This window comes from Convolutriloba macropyga, chromosome 5 (genome assembly GCF_964194025.1).
Source record: "Convolutriloba macropyga chromosome 5, txConMacr16.3, whole genome shotgun sequence".
Lineage (NCBI taxonomy): Eukaryota > Metazoa > Xenacoelomorpha > Acoela > Convolutidae > Convolutriloba > Convolutriloba macropyga.
This window is the reverse complement of record NC_134472.1, coordinates 69,629,393-69,651,881: the sequence shown is the minus strand read 5'-3', so window position 1 is coordinate 69,651,881 and position 22,489 is coordinate 69,629,393. Positions and strand designations below refer to the sequence as shown.

At 34.7% G+C, this 22,489-nt stretch overlaps 1 protein-coding gene across 2 annotated transcripts in view; it reads right to left on the bottom strand.

Annotated features, from left to right (window-relative positions):
- The window catches only part of LOC142339596 (uncharacterized), a 144,716-nt gene that overhangs the window by 77,323 nt on the left and 44,904 nt on the right, over nt 1–22,489 (bottom strand). For both annotated transcript variants that reach the window (XM_075389745.1, XM_075389746.1), the window contains exons 15-17: nt 3,548–3,740; nt 1,546–1,659; nt 66–267 (exon numbers count right to left, since the gene is read on the bottom strand). In XM_075389745.1, the coding sequence (XP_075245860.1) occupies nt 66–267; nt 1,546–1,659; nt 3,548–3,740 (509 nt within the window). The remainder of the gene's footprint in view (nt 1–65; nt 268–1,545; nt 1,660–3,547; nt 3,741–22,489) is intronic.

Sequence of the window (22,489 nt, the reverse complement as noted above, 5' to 3'; positions counted from 1 at the left end):
AATTCAACTAAGATTGGGAAGACAAAAACAATACAGGTTTTTAAAAATTTTGCAAACAGACATACCTAGAAATTTGTGCGGTGCAGACATCCCTGCAAGAGATGAGACGTCGCTCCAGATTGCCAATGAATTCTGCGGCTGTCTCTAGCCAATCTTTGCTTTCGTCATCATTTGCAACATCAGAAGATAAAACCGCAATTGATATGTTCACGCAACTTTCTAGTTGCTGTATAATTACTGTCAATTTATCTTCCCAGAAGCCAGCGACTGAAAATCAAGAAAAATCTAAACTTCATAGTTTAAATGGAATCGAACTCTTGTCAAATAACTAAGAAAAAAACTATCTGACATTTTAGGACTTCATCCATATTTAAACCACATGCTCATCAGTAGCATTGCTAAATCTTAAACAACAAGTAATTGTTCAGTAAATCCTTTATTTTGGATCTATTCTGTTCCCCCCTCCCAGTGTTTTTATGATCCCCAGTTTCAAATTATATTATGTTTTATAGCACTTTACTATGTAAGAAAATAGCACGTGCGCCTGGGGGTCATAAAAAATTTATGCTCACTAAGCTGGGGGGGGGGGGGGGCAAAACAGAATAGATCCTACATTTTACCCGAATTTGTCATTTTTTTCCGCGATAGCTGCAAACAAAGTGTCAATTAGATCAAAATAGAAAAAAATCCTAATTAATAAATAGTTATGCAGAAAAATTCAATGTAGTACTAATTAAGAAAACAAATTGCACTTACACATGTAAAGGCTCTTGAGAAAATTTGGATCTTTTCCGTTTGTGCGAGCTTAGTGGGCACATATTATTTGTGCCCCCCAGACGCACGTGCCATTTTTTTACATAATAATTTACTTTGTAATGGCACCTGCTCTGTAACTAGGGGGCGCATAACGTACTGGGGGGGGGGGCACAAACAGAAAAGACCCAAAAATTCTGTCTCAGAATTGGGTCTTAAGTAATTAATAAAGAAATTCGAACTGTAATAAAGAATTTCGAAGTGAGTTCTGAAGAGTCACATAACCTTGCTTAAAATACGCAACTTTGAAGATCGAAAATGCCGAAAGTTCATGGAAATCAATTTCCAGCTACTTATATGGAAACTTCTAGCAGTTTAACTTCTGACATTGCAGATTTTCGGCATTTTAAAACTTGCACGTGCGTGTTCCGTTCTAAATACTATTAATTAAAACACTCACGTGTACATTTTAAAATTCCGAAAGTCTGCAGTGCCAGAAGTCAAAATGCCAGTTTATACTTAGCCAGAAGTTGAATTTCGTTGACTTTCGTCATTTTAAAACGTGCGCGCTTCGTGCTGTAAGCATGGTTAAGTGACTCTGCAGAAGTCACCTCGAAATTCCGACTTAATATCTCGAATCGCTTCGCGGTTCTCGATAAACGCCAGAAGTTCTCAGTGACTTCAAGCAGAGTCACTTAACCATTACTTGAAATATGTATTATTTACGCCGTAATAGTCACCATCGACCCGAAAATTATTGCAGAAATATGAGATGTCAAAAAGCTATCAAACCTTCTAAGGAAGTGTCTTGTTGCAATGTTTCTCGTATTCTGTCCTCAATCTGGGCAACATCGTTCAACACATTATTCAGTTGTTCTTCGACTTCTTCTGTTTGCAACGTAGAACCTGAAACACACTTGATGAGCGGAAGATGAGACGAATCAAATATCAAGACACATAGCTAATGAAAAATACAGCGGAACAGTCCCCTGGTTCTGATTGGATCGTTTAAAGTTCAATAAACTATATGAAAAATTTTGGAGAAAAACGTTTATATCAACAGCACCAGGAAGGTTTATCTATGATATCAGTCATGCTTCAGCAATCGGAATCAAAAATGCCTTCTTTTTAGAAATTCCTTGACCATCTTAAGTTTCTAGTTTGGTATCTTTTTCACAACTGTTCGGGTAAACAAATAATCAGAAGCAACAAATGAAAGTTGTTTTGCTCGCTTTTCAATAGAAAAAAAGAGTATATTTTCATAAAATCCTTCATAGACTGGACGGCAAAAAGTTCAAAATTTCTGAGGATTGGAGCCCGAAAAAATTGTCAAGAAACTTTCCTCCACCTAGATTTTTTTTCGTTTATAAAAACTATAACAAAAATTAATTTTATTCTATCACAAACATTTCAAACGTACGTTGTAATCGTGGTAGAACAGCAGACTAATTTTTACGCAAAACCAAAACAATTGATCTCTTGCACTTGTCCAAGCAGTTCAGTAGTTGAACTTTGTCATCAAATTAAAATCAGTTTTGAAAATGTTAAGCGTCTTGATCAATTATAAAAGATGTCAGTTTTAATTGTTATGTTAATTTTGCATTTTTTTTCGCTCCTCGTATTTTTGATTCTGCTCTGCAATTGAATTGAATAGTTTTTATGTGTTTTGATTATTAATCAGCTCCTTGAAAATTTCTGGTAATAATAAATTTTCTCGAAAGAGGACATTGCAAGAAAGCGTTTTTTGTCCTCTTGTCTCAAATTTACATTTTCAGTTTTCTGTTAGTTTGACTGTTTATCTTTTCCAGGAAAGCCGATTCGATGTATAAACCGTTATTTTATGTATTCGGATGTAAATTTCCCGAGTTGTTACCGAACGAAATCTTCCGACTATGGTTCTAAATCAGTCAACTTGATTATTTACAAATCCGTAAACATTCAGCCCTCTCCTCCTCTCAGGGACCAGAGCGTGGGCAACAAATTTCTAATTTTGCCACCAAGTACAGACTAATATTTCGCTCACTGAAATACTGGATTTGCTTGACTCTTCGTGCACAAAATCACACGATCTTAAATTCCATACCTTTCTCCCATTGCTAAGGCGTAATGTGTTCCAAAGGCGTTCAAAATTTTGATTAAATACGATTCCGAGCCGTAGTTTATTCAGGCATTAATTGTGCAAGCCACTGCAATAATTGTGATTGAATCCTTTAGTTAGTGTATCTAGTTAAGTAGTTAATTACAATAGCACACAACAAACAGGGTTCTCGAAATTAAGTCAATTTTCTGCTCTTCAATAAATACCTTTTCGATCTTATTAATTTACTTTCCAAAAAGACACTAAATTTTCGGAAATTAAATGTTTTAAATTTTGATCTTTATTATTCCCATAAAAAAGTTTGCCTTGAGTAATGTGTATTTGGCTACCCCCGACCATAGGGAAAATAGTAATAAAAATATAGTAAATTTTTCGAGTTTTTATAAAAACAATAAAATTTTAACTAATTCTTACATATTTTCTTATTTTATTATAAAAAATGAACTAACTACCATAAAATTTAAATTTGCCAATAAAGTAGCAAAATTTGAAAATTTTCAGCATTTTTATTACTATTTTCACCATGGTCGGGGGGGGGGGTAGCCATATACGCATTACTTCCTTGTCATCTGGGATCAGTAAACCTGGGTGGTCTCCCAGTATCTCATTTTATATTTTTCAACTGCGAGAATTTGAAGCTGTACTTGTTTATATGTCTCATAGTGTTTTCATAATATTCAAAAACAACTTGCGTACCTGATAATTTCTCAAAGCCGTTACAGACGTTGATCGCAATTTCCTTGATGAACTTCAACTTGGCTGTTAAGATTGATGATTCGTTCCCTTCAGACTCCTCGGACTGTTGCAGTTCAATAATTTCTTGCCCTATGGCTTCGCATCTCTCTGACAGAGTTGCAAAATGAGCTCTCAGTTCAACTGGGTCGGTCAGCTGAAAATAAAGTTGAAGATATAAAAAACAAATTTTGAATAAGTGGAGAAAATTGAGTGACAAAATGTGAACACTGAGAATCGGCCACTGTTATAATTTCTACAAGTTGGCCGAGTACTAAAATGTAAAGCATGAAAATCAAATAAGACTTCTTGAGGAAATGAAACAACAAAAAAACAGTTTCCGAATACTTTTGAAGTATTGCGGTGATCTACATAAAAAATATTGCTTCGTGATTGCGTTAGAACTATCTCTGTTCCTTTATCATCATAAAAAAGAGTGAGAGCAACCGTGTCCTTAATTTCCTTTCCTGCAAAAGACTCTTTTTTGTAGGAAAGCGGGGCAATTATTATTTCAAACTTCTAAATTATCTTCAAAATTATCAAAAACAATCTAAAGTATCGTCAATGAAAGTCGCCACAATAAACACTTTGAAATGTGCAAATGATCGATAACAAAGGAAGGCTGAAAAAAGTTAACAAATCTAGAACTAATGTAGAGCAAGTACTAGAACTAATAGCGTTTGAAAACTGCATAAACACGAGTACTTTTCTAAATAAAAAGAAGGCAATTAGTTCCAAGAAAGTTACATAAAAACTTGTCTGAAATACCAAATATATCCATTCCTCTTGGATAACATTCGAAATTGCCCAGAAATTTTCCGAAAACATTTCTTGAGGAGATCTTAATAATTTTCTGGAGACATTGCAAAATTTTATTGACTTTAATAAAAAATTTCCGATTATAAGTTGTGATGTCCATACTCCACTAGGGTCACTTTCTACAAGTCAATAGTCATTTCCAAGCAATTTAAAAGATGGTAAAATATCATTGTCTCGTCTTTTACTACAAACAATGGATATCACATCTAAATGGATTGCGCCAACTGACGCAATTCCGCTGCAAACTATTTAGTCGATCAAAAAATACCAAGAAGCAATTAGCCATCATAGACCTTTATCAGAGCAGCAAATTTTTTGTATTATCATTATTCCATCCACGCAAAATAATACTTTGTCTAACAATTTATACACACCAAAAAAGCACCTCAACGGGTCAGCTAAAATTAGCTGATTTTTATCAACTACGGACACAAAACTCACCTGCTTCGTCTTATTGGGTAAAATATTAATGATTGCTGTATTTATTAGTTATAACAAACTAAATATGTAGCCAAACTATCGATTCATTATTGCATTCGATAGCTATTGACTTGTTCCAGTCACAACATCTATTTCTGCTTTAAAATTTGCGCTTGCTCCCAAAAACAAAAACAAAAAAGTACCAATAGATGAAGTTAGATATTGTCTGATTGAACTCGAAAACATCATTTTTTGCCATTTTATATAATTAAAAGTACAAAAAATAGAGTTATGATGACACAGTGAAAAAATGAAGCTGTGCTTCGCAATAAACAGGACAGTGAACGAAATTGTGAGTCTAAAACAGTAAACATTCACGAACGAAAAGATAGGTTTTTGCAAAAATGTGACATGAATTGTATCTCACGACTGTCTATTTGGACCTGCAGATGAAAGACTGATCTTCTGACAAAAAAGGTGTAAAACATTCAAGAAGGCGGGTTATCCTTCGATACTTAACCATGGACTAATAGGTAGCGGCGGTTAATTGGGAATCGAATAGGCGGTATGAAATCATTCCACCGCTAATTATTTCCCTTTTGATCGTTCTGTCTCGCCGCTTGTTTTTGATTTCAAAAACACCCAAAAAATAAATTAAACCAAATTTCACGCTGGCTCAGTTTTGCGTGTTTTCACTCGCTTTCACTGGCTTCTTCTGGCCTTGAACGAATCAGTACTTTCAATACCCAAATCATTTATATTCGGAGCGACAACAAAACCGGGGCCTGGTGGTCGCTATGTGTTGAAGCTTTGGGTGCTGCTATCTGGAGAGGATTATGGTAAAACAAAGCTGTTAATCCACTTAGGGCTTGAGCAGAGTTGATAGGTAGAACTCAAGCAACCGTGGCAGTTTAATGAATGTTATAGTGGCTACACAGCTGGCCACGTGAACCCTGCATCTTGAAATGTGCAGGGTTCCATAAACACATTGCAAATTGTATCAACTATCAAAATCAACTGAATTTTCATTACTGTTTTTTTGTTGAAAATTACCGAAAAACCGAGACGTCAGAAATTCAAGTAATTGGGAAAAGTGCAAACAGAGCAAACATAAAATTAACTACGAGTTACGATAACTGATCCCAAAAACTTAAATGACAAAATAGAAAGCTATTTAATTAAAACGAAGCTATTTAAATAAAACGAGCTATTTAATTGAATTAAAATGAATAACTATTTAGTTCATTTAGAAAAGAGAAAAGAAAAAAAATCAACTAATTACAACACAGTATTTATTTTTTGAAAAACAGATTTTTGTATTAATCTTGGCGAGAACAGAAACAGAAAGTTTGAGTAAATTTTTATAATTACTTAAATGTTCGTCAATATGCAAGTCAATGCATCAATTGCAAGTCAAGTTTATGCTGCTATTAGGAGCAAAAAATATGACTAAAAATTTTTCAAGTTTTTAAACAGTCATCTAACTGACTAATTTGAATGTCTTATAAACGCCAAAATTATAATAAGCGTAACAGGAAAAGACGTCTCGTGATTAACAGCATAACAGAGTTCTGAGGAGTAATAAGAACATGCGCGTATTTAGAAGTGTCATTCCACATATTTAGACAAATTCCCAGAAAAAATCACAACCGATGATTTGAATTTTTCAGGCAGAAAATTGAGACAATATCAAGTGTTATTGAGTTCCATATAAACCTACCTCACTTTTTTCCTCTGTTAAAAAGGTAACTGAGGGTTATAATTATTATTAAAAAGAACATCAAAAGCATTGTCAAATTTTACATCCAAAACGTAACTCAATTCTAGCCACTACAGTTCTAACCACTGAAGATTATTGGGATGTAAACTGAATAGAAGGCTCTGTATTAATAATAAGCTCCCGTCCTAATTCTGTTCACATAATTTCCTTTTCATCCACGCAGTTTCAGTATGACCTACACCCCCCTAATTCCTAAAATTATTTGAGCGGCGTTTGTGATCAGAAACTGGTAATTATCGATTGAGTTTTGAAAATAAAACATAACAAGGAAGCTCGGTAATGTGCAATTGCACATAAGGTTCTGACCCCACTCATCCACAATTTTGACATAATTCTCCAGCAAATGAAGAACAGATAGAAAAACCCAAAAATTCAAGTATTTTTCAAAAAAAATTGTTGTATGAACAAAAAGATAGCCTCCAAAGCAAATAACTCAATGGAGTAAAAAAATGATGCATTAAATTGTTGAGATATATAAATATTAAGAAAGCGAGTCAAGACGAACAGCAAAATTTAACAACAACAACAAACATTAATTACATCAAAAACTTTAAGTCCGTTTAAAAAAAACAAAACTTAATAACAAAGTCATAAAATAATCAGATAAAACTCAAAATAAACAAAAAAAACTTGTAACTCGCCAGAAAAGATATAGGACCAGTCCATAAAAAGGCTTGGTAACAGTTAGACAATAAAGAACAAAAACAGTAAATTTGAAAAATTCTATTATAATTATTAAAAAACAATTAAATTCAAAGTTAAACCATTAGAAATCAACTAAAATATCCCATAGGTTTACAATTACCAATGCTTCTATAGAAGTGGATTAATAACTGTCAGTATTACAGTGTTTATGCTGTTACAAAAAGAACAACAAATAGACAACAAACAAAAAATCAATCAAAATTTGCCAGAAAACGCTTTCGAAGCCGTAAAGCCATAATTTGGCCCCAAACTATGTTCCATTGCACCTTTTTCGAACACTGATAAGGTTTTATGTGACGTCTCATTAATGAAACTAGTCAACAAGCAGAAAAAAAGAAAAAAAGGCAAAATTAGGTTACACTTTGTTTTTCGAAAAAAAAATTATTTCCAAAGACATGAAAGCCATTAGTTGCAAAATGAAATGATTAAATAGATTCCTTTATTCTTCCTAAGGGAGCCCATGAGACATGCAAGTATCCAGAATTTGTCTTATGTCTATAAAACGAACGTCAAGTATGACAAAAATCAAAAATTAAATTAATTTTTTTTGTGAAAAACCTGTGTCGAAGCCAGTAAAGGCATAACGAATTCTTTAAAACATTAGATTTTGTGATACCAATCGGTTTTGACACCTTCTTTTGACAAAAATAATGTCAAATTTGGCCTGTAATTAACGAGACTAAGTAACAAAAAGACAGAAAAAGGAACCAAATTGCGAAATTAATGTTTTTTTTAATTTTTGAAAACAATTGTTTTCAAAGTCATGAAAGCCATCAGCTATCTAAAAATATCAGAATAAATGCTCATCTATTCTTCTACGAAAGCAAGCCAATGAGACGGAGTACTTGTACAGGATATTTCATACAACTGAAAAGACAAAGTAAAAACGACAGTTAAAAACAAAATTAAAAAGTTCAAATAAATTCTTCGAGAAAGTAGTGTCGAAGACGTTAAAACCGAAATCTAAATCTTTAAGGATTTTAATATTATCAATAGTGCCTTATTTTGAACGCGTATAATATGATATACGAACTGTCAATAACGTGATAATGCGAGAAAAATAGAGGACATGAAAAATGGGCAAAAAGCTAAAAATTAAAAAAAAATGTAAAATCTAGTAGTATCAAAGCCAGAAAACCATAACTTGAGGTGTAAAACCTCAAAAAAGATTGAATTTGCATTCAGTTGAAAGAATAAGCATTCTTTCATTGCTGACACTAAGCTACAAGTTGACAAAGTAAGAAAAAAATGGAGGCAAAGTTCAATAAGACATTTTTTAACTTAAAAATCAAATATTTTTAAAAGTCAAAACGACCATAAGCTTTCAAAAAACAAATTAGATACATAAATTAGGAGCTAATTAGGAAACCAATTGGACCTATCACAAGTAAGCTTTGATTTGAAATGTTCTGTTGTTTAATTAACAAAAAAAAGATCAAATTTTTTTTATAAAAAAGACCGACTGATTACAATGCAAATTATTTTTGGATTGTAACAGTCCAAGAATGGTCCAAAACTAGCCCTGCTTATGCTGTTTGTCCATTCAGAAGACCTAACTTTTCGAACGTCATATATATAGATATTTTTTTAGTTAAAAAAACAAAAATAAATGCTGCGTTTTTGATAATCAAAGAGTAAAGATAGCAAAATTCGAAAAAGTTTTAATTACAGAGCACTCTCAACGAAAGTTGAAGTTGCAATTGCTCCCTTTGGAATCTACAAAGATTGTGTTAGTGGTATTTGGGTGTGTACTTCCTGCAATTTTAATCAAAATGGACTGAAGAAACTTATTTCGTGCTGTTTTTGAAGAAAAAGTCTGGATTTTGAAACATTTAGCCAGATTTTTTGACAAAGAATTTAAATAGAAATAGCCAACAATATTTTCTGTCCTTAAAAATAAAATCAACAAGACTTTCTTAAAAAAATTCTAACGAAATTTAGCAAAATTGGCGAAATTTTTCTGTCAAAATTCCGAAAAATGTGAATAAAATCAACGGAATTCACTCTATTTTCTCAAAAGTTTAAACCTCAATAACTCCCTGTAAAAAACAAAAATTAAAAAAAAATCTTTTTAATTCCATATTCTACGCTGGACAAGCTTTCTAATGATATCAGTCTCAACTCTCTACGATGAAAATATTGATCGGCCAAAATTGACTGAACAAAAAAAAACCGATTTGAGTATATAGTTCCTCCCCCCCCCTCAAGAGGGGTCGGAACAAAAATAGTTTCTATTCTTAATGAAATTTAAAAAAAAATTAAAGATGATTATGAGAACGTCCAAATATCTCATACGCAGTCGGATACCACATATTAGCGAAACGAAGAAAAGCGTAGAAAACACGCTAAAAGTACCTGAAAATTTCTTAATCAGGAAAAAAATTTGCCATTAATTAGTAGTTTCAAAGGTTTTTGATGAGATGAGCTGAGAAGCGTTCACTGAAAATAATCCAATCCCAATCCCTCATTTAATGCGGAAAGTGAGAGAAGGTATTTTCGCTAATTGTTATTTCGCTAAATTTTAGGTAGAGTTTTGCCTTTAAAGATTTGAATTCCCACAAAAAATATGCAACAAATTGTTCTCCAGTAAATAACGGAGATAAACCTTTCTACAACCTTCCAACAAAAATCATTGCGACAGTAGATCAAACAAATAACTCATTTTTAAAACCAATTAGGAATTAACTGAGAAAAGTTCAGTTCCATTTCGTGTCGTATGTTCATGATAGTCTTGTTTCCAGTAGCCTTTTTGAAGCTAACTCATGACTTCAACCTCACTTTATGTCTATTTAATCTTCTTATTTAAATAAATAATTAGTTTTAAATAAATAGATAATCTCTACTTTAACATTAAATTTTATGACTTTATTTTCCCCTAGTTCATTCCCGGTTTTCAGAGTTGAACTTTCAATTTTCTGCTACGGGTTTTTTGTCAATGAGTGGTGGCAAAAATTTATTTATATTTTTAAAAATTATTGTTTGGTAATTAAAGTACCGATAGGAGGAGCATTCCAAATTCCAATGTCAGTAAGAACAAGACACAAAGAAAGGAATACCTAGTCAAAAAGTTTTATTTGCACCAATTACGCCCCTCCTGATGCCAATTTTATCCTACCCAAAATCAAATATTTTCCATCTATCAACACAATTTGATATTGCAGCTCTCTTTCGGCTTTCAGCAATTGCGGGATCAGATACACATAATTAAAACAAGAAACATGGGGGATTAATTCCGTTTCAAATCTCAAAAATTCGGCAGCACAAGACATTTTAGGAGCGGATGCCCTATATATATTTAAAAAAATCAATCGTCATTTGATGAAGCCCAAGATATATTGCCAATCTGTGCAAAGAACTTTGTAATGATGATGAAGTGCTGTACTGTTGATAAACTAAAACGCGCTATCAAATCTAAAGTTTTTATGAATTGCTCTTTTATTCAAAATTTCTGATACGAATGCTGTTAATCCGTTCACCAAATTTTGCTTGGTTACGGAAAAAAATGATATTTTGCTGAAAAATTTAACTATGGCTTTAATATTGCCATTTTGATAGATTGTTTAATGATTTCGTGAATAATTTTCACACTAAACAGTTTCAGCTGTAGACTGGAAAAAATATATTGCAGTCAACTTCAAAATACAATCGCTTTCGCAAATATTTGCACTGTCAGGTTAACAGATTTATTTTTCCAAAAATACTAGTTTATTATTTATGAAAATTGCGCATTAGTTCTTTTTAAGAACTCAATAGTTCATTCTAAGTTTATAAAATTCACATTAAAAGTTTTCTTAGTAATTCGATTAACCTATAAAATCAAATTTAAAAAAACTCCAAAAATTCTAATCATGCAATGCCAATCATTTTCAATCATTCTCTTTTTAAACTGAAAAACCGCACGGCTCCATAAATTTCGGATAAAATCACTAGATGGCTTTTCAAATTTTTTTGGCTTGCATATAGAGCGATAAATTAGGAAATTGTGTTGGCCACTTCTCAGTCAAACCCTGGAATTTTGTAGGAAACACATTTTGAATTTCGGTACAATGCATTTCTTTCTATTAGGCAACTTCTATTATGGCAATCTGGAATTTTTTCAAGTTCGTTTTTTGGTTGAATGTTATTATTTGTTTTTCAGACCTAATATGAGATAAGTTGTAAATAATACCTAAGTAAAGAAAATGGGGTTTATCCTTCGTTAGTCAACCATGGGATAATAGGTAGTGGCGGCTAAATGAGATCAAGCTGGGCGGTATGAAATCTTTCCACCGCTCTTTGTTGTTTTAACCGTTTTATTCCGGCACTCTTGTTTCACTTTTCTTTCTGTCTCACCAAGCCCCTTTCAATTTAAAACTACATGTAAACTGTAGTCTTTTCAACAAAATAGAGAAGCGGAGGTTATCATGTGATACCTAAACTTGGGATTAAGCTGTGTTGGTCATCTGTTAGTACAAATTGATCAGTATTAAGAGAATGTGTGCACCGATCAAATGGCAACTATAGCAACGGTCGACTTCAAAAGTATTAACGAGATTTACAAGAATTTGACAAGAAAATTCTCAATATGGTCAACATTTTTTGTATTTTTAGCGAATTGTCTCTAACTCGATCCCGATCTGATTTGGATATTGCGTTGAAGTTGCGAACGTACGAAGGTTTAAATATATTAATAATTCTTCGCCGGAGAAATATTTCAAAAATTTGAAAATAATTGATGTGCACGACATACTTCACTACTCTTCCTGTTTTGTTTTTTGAATACAGTGAGAAGGAACCTGGATATTCCTATGTTTTACACTTTTCAATCTGGATGTCTTTTCAAAATGAGTGTCTGGGTTATGTGACTGGTGTTTCTTTCTGCCTGTATGTTAAAACTTTCAAACATGACTTATTCAGTTTGTTGGAAAGTTAACACTGCGACCGATTCTTATTCACTTCGAAGGTTTTCGTCATAAAAGTCTGGTTTCATAATGGAACAACTTGCTATCACTACTGAACACTATACACACACGGTCTCATTCCAACCCTCAAACTCTTTCAACTCCCTGTCACCAACAGATCGCGTCAGTGGGTCTCAAAAATTCTCCATGGTTTAGCTTGAGAGTTTCCGGATTACCCATACTTTAATTTGAATCAGATATTTCAACGAATAGTGTTTTGATTTGCCCAATCAAAGTCTAATGCCAAAGGAATGGAAAAACAGAGAATATAAGGACACTTCTCCAGAAAGAACTAATAAGCATAGAACTGTTGCGTCAAAAACTCGAGAATTTAGCTCCTATAAAGCGCCCCAGTTTGTAATTTCTATAATATTAGTTGTCGAAAACGTGAAAAAAAATAAACATTGTGCCAAAAAGAAAGCTCAACGGTTCTATTGCTGGCAAACGAATGAATCGTCGATCAGATAAAACATACTTCAAGTGAATTTGTCTCCAATTTTGATACTACACTATTGCATAACGCCTGAAAATCAATTGACTATCACTTTTGACAGAGAGGAGGAAACAGTACTGAAGAAATTACAAATCATTGAAAAAAATCACGCTAAGATTGAGGTTCTGTAATTCACAAGTTCGCAGATCAGAAGTTGTGTTTTTTACCCAAATTTTAATCGTTCTGTTTTTTAAGGCTTTACCAATCGCTGACTAAATTAATCTTTTGAAACCTGATTCCGAAGAAGCAGCATTTTGGTTTTCGCGTCCTTCTTGTGCAGTCATAAACGCCCTAACTAAAACAAAATTATGATTAAAATTGTTTCGACAACTCATGTGGTCCGTCACGCCTGGAAAAAAAGAGCTAATCATTGGTATGTTGTATTTTCAAAGTTTGATCTAATATCAGATCTTGAAAAATGTCTATTGGTATTTGACGATTTTTGTAAAAAAAAACTTTGACTAATAAATAATTTTTTAAAGTAGTCACAGAAGGACGTCAACAAATCTGAGTGTTCTATAAGTTGAGCACAATCTTTTTCAACCAAGAAAATGATCCCCAAGTTTTGATCTAAAAGCAACCAAAATCATTTTATCCAAATCACCCCGTGAAGTTCAACAGATTAGGATAATTGGTCGAAAGCTGAATAGAACTCAATTTTTGAAAAACAGTTATGGGTTGGTAACAAAACAACCTTTTGGACACTTGGTAATTGATCTAGATCCCAAAACGTCGGAAGTTTTACGTTACTTCTCTAACATCTTACCACCAAGGCTTAATTCAAAATCACTCTTAAATTCACCAACAAAAACCAGCTCAGTTATCACTTTTTCCGAAACCTATCGAGTGACATGGAAAAATCAGAGCAAGAAGGAAGACCTAATGAATCTTTGAGAAACAATGACGAAAACACGGAACCACATTAAGAACAAGAGTAGACATCTGAACCACCCAAAGATAACAGTGAGGCTGAGCCAGTTTTGAAAAACAGTTTATAATTATGAGTTAATAATCTCCAAACTCGAATCATTGCAAAACAGTGGAATTGGGCGATCTGAAACTGTACTTGATCTAATTATGAAACCTGATTTAATATCAATAGAAGGAAACAATGTACTTCATATCAACCGAAAGCCGCTAGACGTAAAAATTTCTACTTTTGTGTAATTTGCAGCAACCCACAAAAAACAAACATAAAAATAATGAACAATTTTGTGTGAGCTCGTTGTACCATTAGTTGCAAAGAATTATTCCTTACAAAAGCTGGAGTCGCCATCTGCAAAAGAACCAAAAACATTACCACAGCCGAGGAAAAGCCAGCAGCAGTGGCTCGAAATCAGTCGCGGAAACAGATAACGACAAAAAACCATCCCAATCTAAAAAAAGTAGAGACCAGTTAGAATAAATCGTCATTCTTTTCGGGAAAGAAAATTTGGACCAACTTTATTTAAAACAACCAGCTTCCTTTTATAAAAGCATAAAACGCTTACATGCTTAGAGTAAACCACCTTTCGGCAAAGTCCAGTCTTATTTGGAGACAACGCCTTCTCTAAAAATTATCGCTCAATTCGATAAAAATTCCCAAGGCATCAAAGTTTATGTGAAAGATATTAATGAAAATTGGTCAATGGATTTGCCAACATTGACAAAATGTTAAAGTAAAAAGACACCAAAAAATATGTGCCACATGTTCATTCCTTAGCCGTAGAAACAAGTGCAATACAAGTTCTTTAGCCGTTCAAGTTTTCACCTAATTTGAGGTCTTGAAAATTGTCTATTGGTATTTGACAATTTTTGTAAAAAAACATTGAATAGTAACTAATTTTCTAAATTACACCCAGAAGGACGTCAAAAAATCTGAGTGTTCTATAAGTTGAGCACAATCTTTTTCAACCAAGTAAATGATCCCAACTGATGATCTAAATACAACCAAAATCATTTTATTCAAATCACCCCGTGAAGTTCAACCGATTAGGTTAATTGGTCGAAAGCTGAGTAGAACTCAATTTTTGAAAAACACCTATCGGTTGGCAACAAAACAACCTTTTGGACATTTAGTAAGTGATCTGGATCCCAGAACGTCTGAAGTTTTACGTTACTGCTCAAATATCGTAACATCAGGGCTTTCTATATTTTGTCTTTATCAGGCTAAAGCGATTATTACTAGATCACAATGTGCGAGAAAAGTATGTATGCTGCAGCGAAAGCTAGACTTATCAAGCACAAAAAGGTCACTCCTTAGGACAGCTCTAAATAGTTATATAATGTTTCCTAGTGAGTATTCCTTAAAGATTGCAACTGGAAATGTTCGCGACACCAAAAAATTTCCAAGAATTTATGATAACGCATTGCAATTCAAACAGTTTAAGCAAACCAGTCTCGAAGGGGAAAAACCAATTTTTGCTAGAGAACTTGAGCTACCGAAATCTGTTGGTCTTCCCAGTTATCTTTAATGTATTGCTCCTTCCTGCTATCTTTAAGCATACAACAAAACTTGAAACACTTTCCAATCCAATTAATCACCAAAAAGCGGCTCAGTCATCATAAAAAAACCGATCGAGTGACATGGAAAAATCAGAGCAAGAAGGGAGACCTAATGACTCTACGGGATACATTAACGAAAACATGGAGCCACATTGAGAACAAGAGTAGACATTAGAACCACCCAGCCTTGACAGTGAGGCTGAGCCAGCTTTGAAAACAATTTATAATTGTGAGTTAATAATCTCCGAACTCGGATCAATGAAAAACAGTAAAATTGAGCAATCCGTAATTGTACATGATCTTATTATGAAATCTGACTGAATATGAATGATGGAAACAATTTACTTCATATCAACCAAAAGAAGACGTAAAAACTTTATCACTACTTTTTGTGTAATTTTCAGCAACCAACAAAAAACAAACAAAAAAAACACTCAACAGTTTTGAGTGCTCTCGATGTACCAAGACTTAGGCCTAACAAATCTTGGAGTCTTCATCTGAAAAATAACAAACATTTTACCTCAGCCGAGAAAAAGTCAGCAGCAGTGGATCAAAATCAGTCCCGGAAAAAGATAACAACAAAACAACCGTCCCAACGTTCGATAAAGTAGAATACAGTCAAAAGAAATTGTCGTTCTTTTCGTGGAAAAAAAATTAACCAACTTTATTTAAAAAGACCAGCTTCCTATGGAAGCATAAAACGCTTACATGCTTAGGGTAAACTACCTGTAGGCAAAATCCAGTCTTATTTGGAGACAAAAGCCATCCCTATAAAGTATCGCTCGGTCCAATTAAAATTTCTAAAGGATCAAAGTTTATGTGAAAGATATTAGTAAAAATTGGTCAATGGATTTGCCAACGTTGACAAAATGTTAAAGTAAAAACGCAATGTCAAATATCAGTTGGTTGCTCTAGACTGCCTGTCAAGATATCTACAATGGGTTGACGATTTTGGAGAATTTCTTGGAGCGTTCAAACAACTCTGAAACTAATGTGGTATTCATTTGTGCACTTTTATAGCACATTCAGTGAAAAAATCACCTTTTGTTGAGATGAACAACAGACAACTTTAAAAAAATTATTCAACCAATTCATCGCTATCTTGAAGAAAAATGGACATGGACGTACTCCTATGTTGACACAATCAACTCACGCGTAAACCGAGTAACTAAACCTGCACCAATAAAAAATACCAAAAAGATTTGCCACGGTTTCTTCCCTTAGCCGTAAAAACAAGCGTAGCACAAAACCAAACTTTGGTGGTATTGCGAGAAACGTTAAAAAGAAAAATAATTTCAGGAAATGTTACAATCACTGATGAAGTCTTTGAATTAAAAAGAATAACAGCTCTTAGTCCAACAACATCTCCTTAGTAGAGGCAGACGATGAAAAAAATCAACGGGAAATTTTATCAACCAAAATTACAGCTCGTTTGTCTTCCACTTGGAGAGACTGTCATAAAAACTATCTGAAGATGAGTTTATAGTGCATGCCGTTTCATCAGCCTCAACTCAACTGATTCCTTTATAACAAGCATTTTGCTGTATTAAAAATTGGATTTTTTACGTTTCTCAAAATTGAACTCCTGACCTTTGATCCTTGAAAAAGATATCAGGGAATAAAAACCATCGTACTTGTATCAACATTTAACAAACTACAAAGTTAATTACAACATCTGACAATTTTGAAACACATAGTAGGGAGATATTTTGTCAATTATTAAGCGCCAACTAGTGACTAATTAGCATAAAAGTAATCAAGGAAAAAAACTTTGAACAATTTTTTCGGTGATTCTAAATCCGAGAATTATGCTTGAAAATTTTGCTCAGTAGTTTTTTTGCTAGAAAAAAATGACCACTTCATTGAGTTTCAAAACATCTGGTAAATCATTTTCCAATGAAATATTGCTTTAATTAGCACTTGCGGTACCGCGAAGAAAGATGGTAGGAAGTTTCTCATTTCAGTTTGTTTATCCTCGTGGACATGGCTTAAAATTTCTTAATAAAAGTTGTCAACAAAAAACGCCTCCAAAAAGACAATTGTAACAGTCAAGTATCTCCCATGTTATTGTCAATTAATTACTTGACTGACAGAAAATTTATTTTTCTGTTGATGCTGGTTCAACATAACCAATATTTTTTGATGTTGGGATCAATTTTGCTTATAATGCCCCTCATCCCTGCGCGACTACAACACCTGGTTTCATTAACTGTTTCATTGGCAACAATTTGTGTGATTTTTTGTATACAAACCATGCTGAAATATTGACTAATATTCTTTTGTGCAGTAAGCTACAATGTAAAGCCCATTTAATTAGTCTGTGATTCACAAACTAGAGTCTCTTGGTGTAACTTGTTGAAAATTCCAAAGTTTTCAAAAATTTCAAAGACATTTGTCTAAGATCAGGGAAAATTCGATTCAAATTGTACCGCCAAAATCAACAAATAGTAAAACAGCATTTCAAACCTTCAAAATTGGCGCCTAGGAAGGACTGTAGTTTCTAATACTTTAAACCCGAGAAGCCGTTTCTTGTCCATTGGTTTCTCAAGCTTGACTGTTGATACTCAATTTAAACAATTGTTTCTTACTAAAAACAGACAATTCAAAAATGGGTTTGCAGTGTCGTTTTTGTGATTCTATTCTGAGTACAAAAAGAAAAAATCGCTCCAAGCATGAGCATTATTTCCATTCTGATGAGTTTGGTTTATCTATATATCGATGCTCATTGTGTGAGTTTACTTGGCGGAAGATTTCTTTGCTCGAAGAAGACATGAAAAATGCACAACAACGATAACCAATTGCTGGCAAGGCTGCTTACTCGGAATCAACGATGGGCATCTATACGTACAATATATTACTTCGGTCCATCACTTATCCGTCCTACGTAAACAGTTTCAGCATCGAGACACTCCGTCGTAAAGTGCATCAATGGAGTGCTGAAAACGTCTTAGTCAACAGGGGCCGAAGAGTCCAGTGATCTCGAAAACTTCATGGGGATACAAAATCCCAAAAGAGACGCTCTCATTAGTGAACAGTTGTCCCAAGGGCCTTAAAAAATTCCACTGCGTGCAAAATTGTGGCTTCCCAAAGTTCTGTATGACGAGACAGATATACCAGAAGATGATCGTATTGAAATATACGCAAACTCTCTGATGACTCAAGTCTACGCCAACGGACTGTCGGATGAAGCGTATAGACAAATGGGGGAGAAGATGATGAGCCTTTTAGCATCATTCGACTCGTTGGGAAGTGGTTGGTCAAGTAAAGAACTTCTCATAGTCTATGTCAAATCCGCACGTTTCAGACAAATTCATGGTTGGTCAGACATCGCACTACCATCAAAAAAAGCCAATTGTTAAGCACCACTCAAGGTTAGGAAACCTAGAGACTGAGGGTGCTTCAGGTGTTGCGTTGTGGCGGCTTATCACCTGCATCATCAAATAAGTCTAGAATTGATCAAAATTATTAAACCGACAAAATTTCACCAACTACATACAACCAACCAGGACTTCAAAAAACTTTGGGCAATTTTCTAAGATCATGGGCTTTGCAGATATATCTCAATTTGAAGTACTCAACAACGTTGTGTGTGTGGTAAAGTGTTTGGGTACAATAACCGCCAGTTTTCCCGCTGAAAAATTCGTCCTACAATTCAGATTTTGTAACGGATATAATTTTTTGTATGATTGTGACCAGCAAAACTACCTCCTCATTACAACCTGTAAAAGTTGTTCGCTACGCGCGAGGACTTGGTTATAGATTATCCTACAAAAATTGTCGAAAAGGCCTTAAAAGTTGCGTCGTAAATCTCAGCAACTGTTGCAAAAATGCACTTGCTGTCATTCATATGCCTTCATGTGAAAACAACCCATACATGTTTAGAAACCCGTCTTCTACGTGGTTTTTCTCTCTTACTATCTATTTGATTTAGAGTCGTTTTTAAGACCTGTGTCTGTCTGCATGAGACCAAATGACAAAGCCTTCACACAAGTCAAGTAGATACATGAACCATGCGGCGTTGCGCTAACAGTAACAGATCACCACGAAACAAGACCAATCTTCCATCATGCAGACAGTTTTCCTGCTTGCATGAATAACTTTTGTCGAAAAGTTCTATGAACTAGCCAGAGATTTTTACCAGCGGAAAAGGAAGATCCCTTCATCAAAAGCGACAGACGAAATAAATGGAAATCTAACGCTACGCACTGTTGGATATGTGAAAAACCGTTTTCAGAAGATCCAGTGAACAATTGACTTGGTGCATTGCTACTATATTGGTAAGTCCTTCGGATGGGCACTAGAGACGCAATTTCTAGAGACAATTAAAATTTAGATTATAGGTCAAAAAAAATCAAAATAAAGGCTTACACCACAGTTGCCTAGCACTGAAAAAATTTGAACCAACCATAACCATTAGCGTAATACCATCAACCGACGAAGACTACATGTGGTTGACGTTTGGTGTGCTTATTGACACTTTCTTAACGAAAAAGGAAAAACGGTGAAAGCCTACGATTATCTTTGATTCATACAGTCCTTGAAGATGACGAATAGTTCGCTAGAAAAAGTTGTTGAAATTTTACTCGATGACCGCTTTCAAATAACGAAGGCAGTTTTCTCTTCAGTTACTGATGATAACATTCAGCTACTTCAACTGAAAGGCTACTACCCTTACTGCTATGTGACTGATCATGCCGAGTTCTATGATACCAGTGGTCCCACCACTGAGCAAGTGAGATAGCACTCTGGCCGGAGGGGCAGTGAAGGTAACGGAGACTAATTTAAAACATGCACGCAGCATGTGGGAATTTCTGGACTGTAGAACACTCGAGGACTATCATGGCTCATATTTGAAACTAGATTGCGCACTACTCACATTTTTCTGCGAAGTCCATCGACCGATGAGTTTCGCTACGTATAAACTGGACTGTATGCACTTCTTCACTCTGTCCAATATGGCATCACCTAGAATTTACAAAGCCGATGTCTAGTTATCAACTCAGCGTGAACAATTGGACATGATTGAAACCGCAATTGGTGGGTGAGTCACATCTGTTTTTGAGAATCGGCGCATTACTGCAAGCAACTCATTAATTCGTAATCACAACAGCGCGGAGGAATCTAGTTCCGGTTTCTTTGTCACAGCAAATAACCTCCTTGATAGCCTAATGCAATTGCAGAAAATAAATATCCCGGACGTTGCGTTCAAAGAGAGATTCCAATTCAAGAGATTTTAGACACCACCGATTATGCTAGCATTGGATACTTTGTAGAGGAGTTCGATCTCTCTTACCCTCCAAGTCTTCATGATAAGCACAGTGATTTTCCTCTGGCGCTCACAAAAGACGTGGTTGACGACGAGTGGTTGGGCGATTACCAGATCGAATTGAAAGAACAGCACAATCTCCCCTCTTCCAAATGAAAAAATTTCTGCAGATGTTTTTTGGGAGACTTGTATTCCAGTACAAACTGCTGAAACGCTACGTCAAACTGGGCTTGATAATCAAAAGGATCGAAGAGTGCTTCATTTTCGACAACAAAACTGGTTGTCTCCATACATTTTACTGAAGAGTGAAAAGCGTCAAGTTGCCGCAATAAGTTTCAGGCGAATTTTTAAAAACTGATGAATAAAGCAGTGTATGGTAAAAACTGTAAAACTGAACGGCGCAAAAGTAAAGCAACAATTTCACAAGATGCAGATCATGCGCCAGGATTAATATCCAAAATTGAGTTCGATCGCTATATAACTTCGGGATAATTTAGCAGCCCTAACCACATGGTCGAAATCCAATTATTTCAATACTCCCACCGTTTGTGTGTTTGTGTAGAATATCTGGCAACAAACCACACGTATTTGTTCCATTACAATGTCATGCGCCCCAAATTCGACGAACACCTTCTTTTCAGCGATACGAATATTCTCCTCTAATTAAAAAAAGTTAAGATTTATATACAGAGTCAGCACTAAAACTACATTCAGTAATGAGCCATTTCGACTTCTCGAACTACCCGCCACATAACGTTTTTTTACAATAAGAGTAACAAAAGAGTCTTCATCAAATAGAGGGACAAACTCGCCGGCAACTATATAACTGAATTTATCTGTTTGAAGCCGAAGCTGTACTCTATTCTCTCAAAAAGTAAACTGTTTCTCCTAAAAATAAAAATGTTAGTTGTATAAAATTCCCAATTGGTTAATAGTCATCTGGATAGTGTTAATTAGTATTATAATAACATAGGAGGTCAGTAATGATAAAAACTTACTAGTTCTATTTCATTCTTTTATGTTGTCGGAAACTTTCAGCCAACGAGGACCTCAAAAAAACATCGTTGTGGCTTCGACCTAAGCACTCTCCGCATTGGAAGCAGCCTGCGGTCAGAAAAAACACAAGGGTTGTCCCCGACCAACATAGGTCGCACACCGTTACTACAAAAAAATGTCTAAAAGCTTTTGACAACAAGCGCTACATCCTACCCGATGGCATTTGGTTATTATGAAATCTTCCCATTTGGTTATTATGAAATTGGCGATTATGCTATCCATGAAATTGATTGGATGAGCAACGATGTGGAATGGGAAGATGACGAGTACAGCGAATTACTTTTGAGCTTAAGCCCAGATAGGGAGAACAGTTTTGGTATACCACAATCCTCTCCAAATACCACTAAACCCCGGTTCTGTCGTCGCTCAGAATATAACTGATTCGGATAATCAAAGTGGCAATATAGTTGATTTGGATTCTGGTTTCGAAAAACCCTACAACTGATAATCCGTTCAGTAGTTTTGAGGCAGAAGATGCTGAAGCTAGTGAAAGGGAGTCAAAGGGACGAGATCATAGAGTGCCTTATTAAATTTAATGGCCCAGAAAGACACACGCAAAACAACCAGTATTGATTTTGCATGCAGTGTGAAATTTGGTTTAAATTTAATTTTTTTGAGTGTTTTTAAATCAAAAGCGAGCTGCGAGACAGAAAGAGAAGTTAAAGAGAAACAAGGACGGAAGCATAGAAAGATTTAAAGGAAAGGGAAATAACAACCACGAAATGGAAAGATTCAAAGGGATACAAACACCGGCGGGAGGATTTTGTACGGCTTATCCTATTACCACTTAACTGCCACTACCTATTATCCCATGATTAAGTATCTAAGGATAACCCCCTTCCTTAAGGTAGGTATTATATACTACTCATGTATGAAATTGGAGAAGGGCTTGTAATCCGACCAGTACTGCAAATTAGACGTACTGATTTTAAAGCAGGCTGAG